At 41.6% G+C, this 12,348-nt stretch overlaps 1 protein-coding gene across 9 annotated transcripts in view; it reads right to left on the bottom strand.

Annotated features, from left to right (window-relative positions):
• Positions 1 to 12,348, bottom strand: part of CCDC18 (coiled-coil domain containing 18) — a 139,487-nt gene that overhangs the window by 22,048 nt on the left and 105,091 nt on the right. For all 9 annotated transcript variants that reach the window (XM_070405615.1, XM_070405609.1, XM_070405614.1 and 6 more), the window contains 2 exons: positions 10,513 to 10,716; positions 3,694 to 3,831 (listed from right to left, as the gene is read on the bottom strand). In XM_070405615.1, the coding sequence (XP_070261716.1) occupies positions 3,694 to 3,831; positions 10,513 to 10,716 (342 nt within the window). The remainder of the gene's footprint in view (positions 1 to 3,693; positions 3,832 to 10,512; positions 10,717 to 12,348) is intronic.

Raw genomic sequence — 12,348 nt, 5'->3', positions numbered from 1 at the left:
TATTGTTCAGATTATTACAATTGTTCCTCTTTTTTCCCCCTATAGCTCCCCTCCACCCAGTTCCCACTCCACACTCTGCCCTTACCACCCCCAACTGTCCTCATCCATAGGTGTACAATATTTTTCCAGTATCTTCCCACACCTCCCATGCCCCTTTGCCCCCCCGAGAATTGTCAGTTCACACCCTTTCTATGCCCCTGATTCTATTATATTCACGAGTTTACTCTGTTCATCAGATATTTTATTCACTTTATTTTTATTTTTTTCACTTGATTTTTAGATTCACTTGTTGATAGATATGTATTTGTTGTTCATAATTTTTATCTTTACCTTTTTCTTCTTCTTCCTCTTCTTAAAGAATACCTTTCAGCATTTCATATAATACTGGTTTGGTGGTGATGAACTCCTTTAGCTTTTCCTTATCTGTGAAGCTCTTTATTTGACCTTCAATTCTGAATGATAGCTTTGCTGGGTAAAGTAATCTTGGTTGTAGGTTCTTGCTATTCATCGCTTTGAATATTTCTTGCCACTCTCTTCTGGCCTGCAGTTTCTGCTGAGAAATCAGCTGACAGTCATATGAGTAATCCCTTGTAGGTAACTAACTGTTTTTCTCTTGCTGCTTTTAAAATTCTCTTTGTCTTTTGCTCTTGGCATTTTAATTATGATGTGTCTTGGTGTGGTCCTCTTTGGATTCCTTTTGTTTGGGGTTCTCTGCGCTTCCTGGACTTGTAAGTCCATTTCTTTCACCAGGTAGGGGAAGTTTTCTGTCATTATTTCTTCAAATAGGTTTCAATATCTTGCTCTCTCTCTTCTTCTGGCACCCCCATAATTCAGATGTTGGTATGCTTGAAGTTGTCCCAGAGACTCCTTACACTATCTTCATATTTTTGGATTCTTTTTTCTTTTTGCTTTTCCGGTTGGGTGTTTTTTACTTCTTCGTACTTCAAATCTTTGACTTGATTCTTGCGATCCTCTAGTCTGCTATTGGATCCCTGTATAATATTCTTTATTTCAGTCCGTGTATGCTTAATTTCTAGTTGGTCCTTTTTCACATCCTCAAAGGTCTCACTAGATTTATCAAGGGTCTCACTAAATTTATCGGCAGTTTCTAGAAAATTATTGAAAAACCTTGTAACCGTGGTTTTGAACTCTATATCCAGTAGTTTGCTTTCTTCCATTTCTTTCATTCATGAAATGTTTCTTTGTCTCCGCATGTTGGCTGCTTCCCTGTGTTTTTTTCTATGTATTGGGTAACTGCTAAGTCTCCCTGAGTTGATAGAGTGGCCTTGTGTGCTAGGTGTCCTATAGGGCCCAGTGGCTCAGCCTCCCAAACTACCTGAGGTGGACACTCTTGGTGCACCCCTTTGTGGGCTGTGTGCACAATCTTGTTGTAGTTGAGCCTTGATTGCTATTGGTGTCACTGGGAGGAATCGCTCTCCAGGCCGCTTGGCTGTGGGTCCAGCTGTGACTACAGTGGGAAAGCTGCTGTGCTGGAGACATCCTTATGGGGCAGGTCTTGCTTCAGTGGGGCTTTGGTGCTCACTGAGTCTGCCCCTTGAGTGTGTCGCTTATGGATGTGAAAAGTTGTAATCTGGTATGGTCTCACACTGACCACTGGGTACACTGGCTCTTGGTTCTCCAGGGAGGTGCAAAGTCAGCCACTGCCTGGGGCCACCCAGCAGGAGCTACAGAGAGATCTGCAGATTCCACCTCTTTGTATCAGGTTTGGAAGTGCCAGATGAGGCACAGCTGTGAAGCAAGGCAGGCTGCTGCTGGTGCTGGGTCTTGGGCCTTTTATTGATAGCTTTGGGGCTCTTTGACCCAGTTGCAACTTGTTTGACAGGTTTTAGGCTGAGAAAGGACAGGCCATTCATATGCAAAGGCTGCTGCCCACAGCTTGTGTGGGGTTGTAAGTTGGGTGGGGCAGGGTCTCAGAAATCATCAGGGCAGAACAAACAGCAATGGCTGCCAGTTAGCCCTGCACTGGGGAGTTCTCAGCGCAGGAACAATGACCACTACAAGCACCTCCATCTGGAAGAAAGCCGCCCTCATGTTCCTGCCCCGATGCCAGACAGTCCAGTTTCTCCTCCTATGTGTCTGGATCTCCCAGACCATCACCCGTGTGAGAATAAACAAGTCATCTTTTCTGCCAAAGAACAGTTTAGACAGCCGCCATGCAGGCCACATGACTTGGAGCTCCATCTTGAAACCGCAAGGCCAACCCCTCCCTTCGAATTAGTCAATCGTGAAGGACTGTGCGCCTGAGCTCCAATCAAGAGGGACAAGTGACGTGCATCAGGATTATAAAGCCGAGCAGACCTCCTGCTCAGTGTGTGTGCGCTTCCAGACCATGTGTTGCACACCCTTCTACGTAGAAGTAAAGTTATTTGCTTTGCTGCCTGGTTCCCAAGTATGTTTTGTGTTCTACCAAGACCCCTGAATTTGGGGGGTCACCTTCTTACACCTGGCACTGGTGCTCAGAGGAAGTGGGAGCTTGTAAGTTCAGTTCGTGGTGCCGGCCTTTTAAGAGGAGCAGCTGGGTTTCCAGCAGCCCGTGTGTCACTCAGCCCCAATCTGCACTGGTTTTTACAGTCTGTAGTTCTTACTGCCCGTAGGAATTTCTTTTTCCAGCTATGGATCCTGGGTTGGGCGTCTGGTGTGGGGCTGGAACCCCTAGCTCCTCCAAGCACCCTCTGCAGAGGTGACCTCCCTCCCGATTATAAAAGCGGCACACATGGGTGCTGGACCAGTCCGTTCCGCGCCTCCGCGCCTCCTACCAGTCTCAGTGTGCTTTATTCTTTGCCTCTCTAATTGTAGTACTTCCACTCAGCCAGCTTTCCTGTGGTTCTGGATGATAGTTGTTCTGTATTTTAGTTGTAATTTTGATGTGGTTGTGGGAGGCAGCAAGTACAGGCATTTGCCTACACTGCCATTTTGGTTCTCCACCAAACTCCTTTGAAAGGTGTTTAATATAAATGTATTTGCAAGTTTTGCCATTAGAAAAATGCCTTATTAGAACTTCACAAGTATTTTATTTAGATCTTGCACATACATTTTAGATAACATCTTCAGATGTAGTTTTTAAAAAGACAAGAAACGCTCTTCTAATTGGTAATACTGCCTATTTTTATAAAAGCTCAGACATACTAACAGATAAAAAGCCAAGTATCAGGTTCTGGTATTGCCTCTTCATCTAACTTAATATCAGAACAAATGTTGGAAATTACAAAGCATTATAGATTCACATCACATTAAATTGCTTATATTGGATTTTCAAATACACCAGTTAGTTTTGGTAAGTGCTATCTTATAACCAATAATGATGATGATGAAGCATGCTTTGGTATAAGAACTTTAATTATATTAATTCATTTAATCCTCTACACAGCTCTATGAGATAGATGCTATTATTTTATTCATTTTAGACTGAGGTATTAATTGCCCATGGTCACATAAGTGCTAAGTGATGAGCTGAGATTTGTAACCAGGTACTTGGCTCAAGAATTCAAGCTCTTAACCTCACAGCATACAGCTCACTGGATATGAAGTAAAAGTTGTATGTTTAGACTACCAGAAATAAAACCACAGCCTATTATTCTATTATGAACACTTAAGAGCTAGACTTATATTTATGTCCAGATAGGTCAGCCCATTTCTGCAGGGAGTAATGAAACAAATTAAAATGTTCTTTACCTCCATATGGTAAGCTTCTTTGAGAGATTCTAGTTCTGCTGATAATTTCTTGACTTCTGCTTGCATTCTTGCTTCTAAATGAGCTTCACGTACTTGAGAGGCCCCCAATTCTTCAGCTAAATGGTTTCCATGAGCTTCCTTAAAAATGACATATTAGTAAAGGTTATATAATTTGTCTATCTGGTTACTATAGCTAAGCAAATCCGCTGCATTTATGGAAGTACTTTAATCTTTTAACATTATAAACACTCATATACTAAGGTAACTTATTAAATGGTAGACTTTAAAATCTATACATTTAAAAGACTACTAAAGGAAACCAAGATGGCGGCATAGGTAAACACCTGAGATTGCTGCTGGAAACAACCACTTCAAAAATACAACTAAAAGACAGAAGGGACATCACCCAGAACCACAGGAAGGCTGGCTGAGGAGAGATTCTTCAACTAGAAGGAAAGAGAACAGCATACCGAGGCTCAGAAGAGGCGCAGTGTGGAAAATACAAAGGTGCGGAGATGCACGTGAAGTGGGCTGGTGGCTGAGGGCGCGGTTGTCGTTTTCAATCGGGAGGTAGTCTCAGACTCTGAGCTCCAGATCCAGGCGAGTCTCTAGGGACTCAGACTCAAACGGGAGAAGCAGGATTGTCTGGCATCGGTCGGAACGTGAGGGCAGTTTTCTCTCCGAGGTTTGCAGCGGTTGCTGGGATTCTGAGAAGCAGAGCCTCTGGGAACGGGACTGAGAGCAGCCATAACTGCTCCCTCCGCCCGCCCTGTTGACCCCGTGCGACCCGCCCCACCCAAGCCCTGCGCAGAGCCATTTGCCGGATAGCCTCAGGCAAAGGCTAAATTAGCACCTCTCCAGAGGACAGAAGTTTTCCCACTGCAGACACAGCTGATTCTCACAGCCAGTCGGCCTGGAGGTCAAATCCCTCTAGTATTAACTACAACAATCAGGGCTTAACGACAACAAGACTGTGCACAAAGACCACTAGGGGGTGCACCAAGAAAGCGTAAAAAATGCAGAGACAAAGAAACAGGACAAAACTATCAAGGGAGGATATTGAGTTCAGAACCACACTTTTAAGGTCTCTCAAGGACTGTCTAGAAGCCACCGATAAACTTATTGAGATCTATAAGAAATCTAATGAGACCCTCGATGCTGTGATAAAGAACCAACTAGAAATTAAGCATACACGGACTGAAATAAAGAATATTATACAGACTCCCAACAGCAGACCAGAGGAGCGCAAGAATCAAGTCAAAGATTTGAAATGCAAAGAAGCAAAAAAAACCCAACCGGAAAAGCAAAATGAAAAAAGAACCCGAAAATACGAAGATAGTGTAAGGAGCCTCTGGGACAGCTTCAAACATACCAACATCAGAATTATAGGGGTACCAGAAGATGAGAGAGAGCAAGATATTGAAAACCTATTTGAAGAAATAATGACAGAAAACTTCCCCCACCTGGTGAAAGAAATAGACTTCCAAGTCCATGAAGCGCAGAGAACCCAAACAAAAGGAATCCAAAGAGGACCACACCAAGACACATCATAATTAGAATGCCAAGAGCAAAAGACAAAGAGAGAATCTTAAAAGCAGCAAGAGAAAGAAACTCAGTTACCTACAAGAGAGTACCCATACGACTGTCAGCTAATTTCTCGACAGAAACTTTGCAGGCCAGAAGGGAGTGGCAAGAAATATTCAAAGTGATGAATGCCAAGAACCTACAACCAAGATTACTTTATCCAGCAAAGCTATCATTCAGAATTGAAGGTCAGATAAAGAGCTTCACAGACAAGGAAAAGCTAAAGGAGTTCATCACCACCAAACCAGTATTATATGAAATGCTGAAAGGTATCCTTTAAGAAGAGGAAGAAGAAGAAAAAGGTAAAGATACAAATTATGAACAACAAATATGCATCTATCAACAAGTGAATCTAAGAATCAAGTGAATAAATAACCTGATGTACAGAATGAACTGGTGATTATAATAGAATCAGGGACATAGAAAGGGAATGGACTGACTATTCTTGGGGGGGAAGGGATGTGGGAGGTGCAGGAAGAGATTGGACAAAAATCGTGCACCTATGGATGAGGACAGTGGGTGGGGAGTGAGAGCGGAGGGTGGGGCGGGAACTGGGAGGAGGGGAGTTATGGGGGGGAAAAAGAGGAACAAATGTAATAATCTGAACAATAAAGATTTAATTAAAAAAAATAAATAAAAGACTACTAATGGGAGTATATTGTTCAATATTATAAGTTCACAAATCAATGCTTTCTGTAAAACAAACTAATAACCACAGTAAGTTGAACTTTGGCAGAAAATAGTCTACGCTTTATATATATATATATACATACATATATATATATTTTTTATTGATTTCAGAGAGGAAGGGAGAGGGAAAGAGAGATAGAAATACCAATTGTCAGAGAGAATCATTGCTTGGCTGCTGCCTGCACACCCCCTACTGGGGATCGAGCCCACAATCCGGGCGTGTGCCCTTGACCGGAATCGGACCAGGGACCCTTTGGTCCACCAGCCAATGCTCTATCCACTGAGCCAAACCAGCTAGGCCGGTTTGAGTCTATTCCTAAGTAGGCTCATGCAATTTTGTTTACCAGAAGTGCTATTTGCTTATCAACAGTCAGTTGTGTAATTATCTAAACCTATTTATGCTACTTGTGCTTGTGACTGTAATATGTAATTTTATTACACATTATGAAGAATGATGAACTATATGTGCAAAAGGAAAACTCTTTTTTTGTTTTGTTTTGAAATATGTTTTTTTTGATTTTAGAGAGAGAGAGAGGCAGGGAGAGGGATAGAGAGATAGAAACATCAATGAGAGAGAAACATCATGGATTGGCTGCCTCTTGCACTGGGGATCAAGCTGCAACCCAGGCATGCAACCTGACTGGGAGCTGAACAATTGACCATCTGGTTCATGACTGACGCTCAACCACTGACCACACCAGCCGGCCAAAAGGAAAGGTTTTATATGAAAACTAAGTTACATCCTGTAAAGCACCCAATAAATGAATCACGAACTTTTGCTAGCCATACAGAAGCAGTCAAGAAGCTGTAAAATATTGTGGGAAACCTCATAAAAAATATGAGATGTTATACTCTGATTGATTTTCAAATTTTTTTAAATTCTTCCACTTTGGTTTTTTTTAATGTCTTCTTGCTTTAATTTTTCAATTACAGGTGACATTCAATCTTATTTTACACTAAGGTATGCAGCATAGTGGTTAGACATTTATCTAATTTACAAAGTGATCCTTCCAATAATTCTAACACCCACCCAGAATCATATATGATTATTACAATATTATTGACTATATTCCTTATGCTGTACTTTACATTCCTGCAACTATTTGGTAACTACCAATTTGTACTTCTTAATCCCTTCACCTTTTTTCACAGAGCTTCCCAACCTCTCTTCCATCTGGCAACCATTAGTTTGTTCTCTGTATCTATAAGTCTGTTTTTGTTTTGTTTGTTCATTTATTTTGTTCTTTAGATTCCATATATAAGTGAGATTATATGGCATTTGTCTTCCTCTGCCTCTTCTTTCACTTTGAATTGGAAACTATTCAGGGGTGGGGAACGTCAGGCCCATGGGCCCTGTATAAGGCCAACAAAATCATTTGGTCTGGCCCTGACAAGGTTTTAATTAAATGTTTGACCAAATATAGCTGGCTAATTTTTAAGTTGATAATTTTGTATGTCCCTGGAATGAAGTTATAAATATCCAAATGGGGACATGGGCAAAAAAAATGTTCCCCACCTCTTTTGATGGAATGAGTATGATTTATGGAAGAAAGACCAGGTAGCATTCTAATCAAATAATCCTACCCATACACAAAGAACCAAGATTTGGTCCCACATTAAAGATTAACATATGAATGTATATTTAGAGTTTGGGGTTAAAATATAATATTTTAAATTGACATTTTAAATAATTTCCCACATTCACTCACATTTTTAAAGAATATATATTTTATTGCTTTTTACAGAGAGGAGGGGAGAGGGGTAGAGAGTTAGAAACATGGATGAGAGAGAAACATCCATCAGCTGCCTCCTGCACACTCCCCACTGGGGGTGTGCCCGCAACCAAGGTACATGCCCTTGACCGGAACCGAACCCGGAACCCCTCAGTCCGCAGGCTGACACTCTATCCACTGAGCTAAACAGGTCAGGGCTCGCTCACTTTTGATTAACTGATTTTATCAGATAAGATCAATCTACACTAATAAAAGAGAAACATGCAAATTGGTGTCACTCCGCTATGCCCACCAGCCAATCAGAGTGACTATGCAAATTAACCCAACAAAGATGGTGGTTAATTTGCATACGTGGGTGTGGAGCGAAGACTGAAGGCTCCGGCCGGACTGAAGACTGAAGACTGAAGAGGCTTGGCTTCTCCACTGAGGCTGGACCAAAGGCCCGGGTCCCGGGTACCAGAGGAAAACCAGTGCCAGCAGCCAGGGGAAGGAAGGCCTATTGCTCGAATCTTTGTGCAACAGGATTCTAGTTCTGCTATAATTAGATACTATTAATAAGGGCAGAAGTGAGATAAAAGTAGATAGCTTCCCTTCTGGTAGACTCTCAAATGCCTTATTATTTTAATAAATACTCCCTAAATATTTTGTATTAGTCTAACCATCTAGAAATGTGAATTTAAAAAATCACTAGGTTAACCAAAATTAAACATAAAAATACTTTAACTCAATTCCTATATTGAATTACTAACCATAATAGAAAACAAAAGTAAAAATAAATTTAAAAAAAAAATCACAAGAACTTTTCTAGAACACCAATAAATATATTTTTCTCAAATTAACCCATGTGTACCAATCTAAATATTTTTTAAAAATATGTTTCCACTCATTTTTTTTTAAGGGAGAGAGAGAGAGAGAGAGAGAAAGAAATGTCAGAGAGAAACAATGATCAGCTGCCTCCTGCATGTCCCTCACAGGACATGGAGCCCACAATCCCGGCATGTGCCCTGACTGGGAATCAAACCAGCAACCATTATGGTGCATGGGACAATGCCCAACCAACTAAGCCACACCAGCCAGGGCTAGTGTTCTTGCTTTTTATTTTATTTATTTATTTATTTATTTATTTATTTAATTTTTTTTTTGGTTAATCCTCACCCAAGGATATTTTTCCATTGATTTTTAGAAATCATTTAGTTGGCCCTGCCAAGGCATTAATTAAATGTTTGACTAAATATAGTAGGCTAATTTCAGAGTGAAAGGGAGAGGAAGAAACAGAGAGAGAGAGAAACATCAATGTGAGAGGGACACATGGATTGGTTGCCTCCCTCACGTGCCCCAACCAGGGGCAGGGATAGAGCCTGAAACCGAAGTATGTGCCCTTGGCCAGAATTGAACCCAGGACTCTTCAGTCCATGAGCCAACGTTCTATCCACTGAGCAAAACCAGCTAGGGCTGTTCTTGCTTTTTAAAAGCACAAAACCTCCCCAAGTATTCAGGACTGCAGGTTTCATAATAGTTATATATTTAAATAATCAGTTTTCACTTATAGGAGTGGCTACAAATATAAAATCTTTCACTCAATAAAGATTTATTAGCTTTATTTTGCCTTTAAAGTAATAGCTTATTGCTGGCTGGTGTGGCTCAGTAGGTTGGGCATTGTCCTGTGCACTGAAAGGTTGCTGGTTTGATTCCCAGTCAGGGCACTTGCTTGGGCTTGACCCAGGTGAGAAGGAGGCAGCCAATCAATGTTCTGCTCTCATATCAATGTTTCTCTCTCTCTTTCTCTGCCCCTCTCCCTTCCTCTCTCTCTGAAAAAAAAAAAAAAATCTTAAAAGAAAGTGTTAGCTTAAACTCACTTGAAAGTCTAAAAGTGCTTTAATAACTCAATTTATTAAAAACTAATTAGATTGGCCAAAACTCAATTCTGAGGAACTTCCTAGCTACATTAAAAAGCTATGCTGCCCTAGCTGGTTTGGCTCAGTGGATAGAGCATTGGCCTGCGGACCAAAGGGTCTCGGGTTTGATTTCAGTCAAGGGCACATGCCCGGATTGTGGGCTTGATCCCCAGTAGGGGGTGTGTAGGAAGCAGCTGATCAATGATTTTCCCTCATCATTGATGTTTCCATCTCTCCCTCTCCCTCTCCCTTCCTCTCTGAAATCAATAAAAAAAATATTTTTTAAAAAGCTATGCTAAGTATAACATTTTTTTTCTTTTAAATAACATAAAATTTGACATTTTAAACATTTTTTATTGTTATTAATTCTCACCTGAGGATATATTTTTTAAAAAATTTTTTTATTGATTTCAGAGAGGGAGAGGAGAGAGAGAGATAGAAACATCAATGATGAGAGAGAATCATTGATCAGCTGCCTCCTGCACACCCACTACTACGGATAGAGCCCAAAACCCAGGCATGTGCCCTGACAAGGAATCGAACTGTGGCCTCCTGGTTCATAGGTAGATGATATTCAACCACTGAGCCACAATAGACGGGCACTGAGGATATTTTTCCATTGATTTTTAGAGAGAGCAGAAGGGATGGAGAAAGACTGAGAGAGAGAAACATCGATGTGAGAGAGACACATCGATTGGTTGCCTCCCACACATGCCCAATGGGCTGACAATCTATCGACTGAGCCAAATCAGCTAGGGCACTTTAAACATATTAAGTATACATTTCAGTAGCATTAGGTATATTCACATTGTTGTGCAACACTAACTTTTGCAAGAACTGTATTATACAGTTAAAAAAAGTGAAAGGTAAAATATTAATATTTTCAATAAGGTAAAACTATTAAAAATAGGGATTACCTTCTCTTTAGAGAGTTGCTTTATTTCCTCCAGTTCTGTTGAGAGCCTTTCTATTTCCCTCTGTGCTTGGATTTGTTGGTGACGAGCATCTACCAATTCTGTATGAGATTTCTGCATCTGCTCCCGGGTTAGCCTCAATTCTTGCTCCAAATCTATGGTCTCCTTATACTGAGTTGCAATGTACTGTTCCTGCTCTTTCATAACCTGAAATACACAGGATATATTTAAGTTCAAAATGAAATGATACAAACAACCTACATCTTTAGATTTCTTTTTTAATAAGTGACTTCACCCCTTCCAACTAAATCTCTATATAATTTAACATACAATGAATATAATCTACAGTGAAATTGATATTCAGAAAATGTTTTTATTTTTAATAACAAGAGACTGACAAAAGTACTGTAATAAATCTGGGAATGACTAGTATATTTTGCATGACTTTAATATGCCAGCTGTATAATCCTTTATCATTATGAATATAACATGACAGAATACATAATAACATAAAGAGAAAAAAGAAGTTAATATCTGATTATCCATGTCAAAGATGGAGAATATATTGGCATGAATAATAAAACCCAACATTAACTCACACAGCTGGATTAGAGTCATTACCTTACTCCCTGTAAGAGTAAAGTGTGTCACTGAGACTGCTACTCTCTGAAATACTTTTACATTACTCAGTTAAGTCCCTAGTAAAGTTTGCTCTTAGAGAAAAAAAAAATCAGTGAAAAGTGAGTGAGTTCTAAATTAGCTTGATTAGATGATAGGGAATGACAATTGACCTTAAGGCTGATAAGAAGAAAAGAAAACTGTATAAATCACTAGGATGCTGATGTCTGGAATGGGGACCCAGGGCCCAACTCTGTTGTATCCTATATAATAAAAGACTAATATGCAAATAGACCAAACGGTGGAACAACCAAACAACCAGTTGTTATGACGTGTGCTGACCACCAGGGGGTGTGTGTGGAACATGGAGGGCGTTGGCCACGGCAGGATGGTGGAGCAGGTGAGCGGGGGCACCAGACCAAGGCAGGGTGCCAGTTGCTGTCATCGGGACGAGCCTCTGGTGGTTACTGAAAATTCTTTGCTCCCACGTGCCACAGTCCCGCCTGGCGTTTGCACCTGCTACCGGCGCCGGAGCCACTGCTCGCACCCACTGCCAGTGCTGGAGCTGCTGCTCACACCCACTGCTGGTGACCAGCACTGGTCCCAATCACTTGGCACCATTAGCGGGTGCAAGTGGTGGCTGCTGGCCCTGATTGCCTCTGAGGGCTTCTCCACCTTCCCCTGCTCCTGAGAGGCAATCGAGGCAGCAGCTGCCACTCGCACCCACTGACAGCATGGCCCCGTTTGCACCCATTGCTGGCGCTGGCCCCAATCACTCCATGCCGTCAGCGGGTGCGAGCGGGGCCGGTGCCATCAGCTCATGGGAGTGGTGGCGGCAGGAGTGGGGCTGCTGGAAGACAGGGGACAGGGGACGGTGGGAGGGGCCGGGTGGGGTCACGGAGGATGGGCCGAGACCCACCCCTGTGCCTACCACAGCCTTGCAGCCCGAAGTTCCTTTTAAGGTGCACAAATTCGTGCACTGGGCCCCTAGAGTCAATATAAATATCATGTAAATATTTTTAGCCATTCTTGTTAGGGAACACAAAATGACTGGGCTAGTAATCATTTTTCCCCCACAGGGCCCAAGCTTGTTCTCAGAGACCCTGCTTGATTTATGTATGTAATTCAACTAATATTTATTCATGTTTACTATGTGATACGTGCTGTTCTAAGTGTTGCTACAAGAGTGAACAAAGGAGACAATGTGGCCATTCTTATGGA

This window comes from Myotis yumanensis, unplaced genomic scaffold (genome assembly GCF_028538775.1).
Source record: "Myotis yumanensis isolate MYYU_CA2020_CCGP unplaced genomic scaffold, mMyoYum1.0.hap1 SCAF_2, whole genome shotgun sequence".
Taxonomy (NCBI): domain Eukaryota; kingdom Metazoa; phylum Chordata; class Mammalia; order Chiroptera; family Vespertilionidae; genus Myotis; species Myotis yumanensis.
This window is presented reverse-complemented; position numbering and strand designations above follow the sequence as displayed.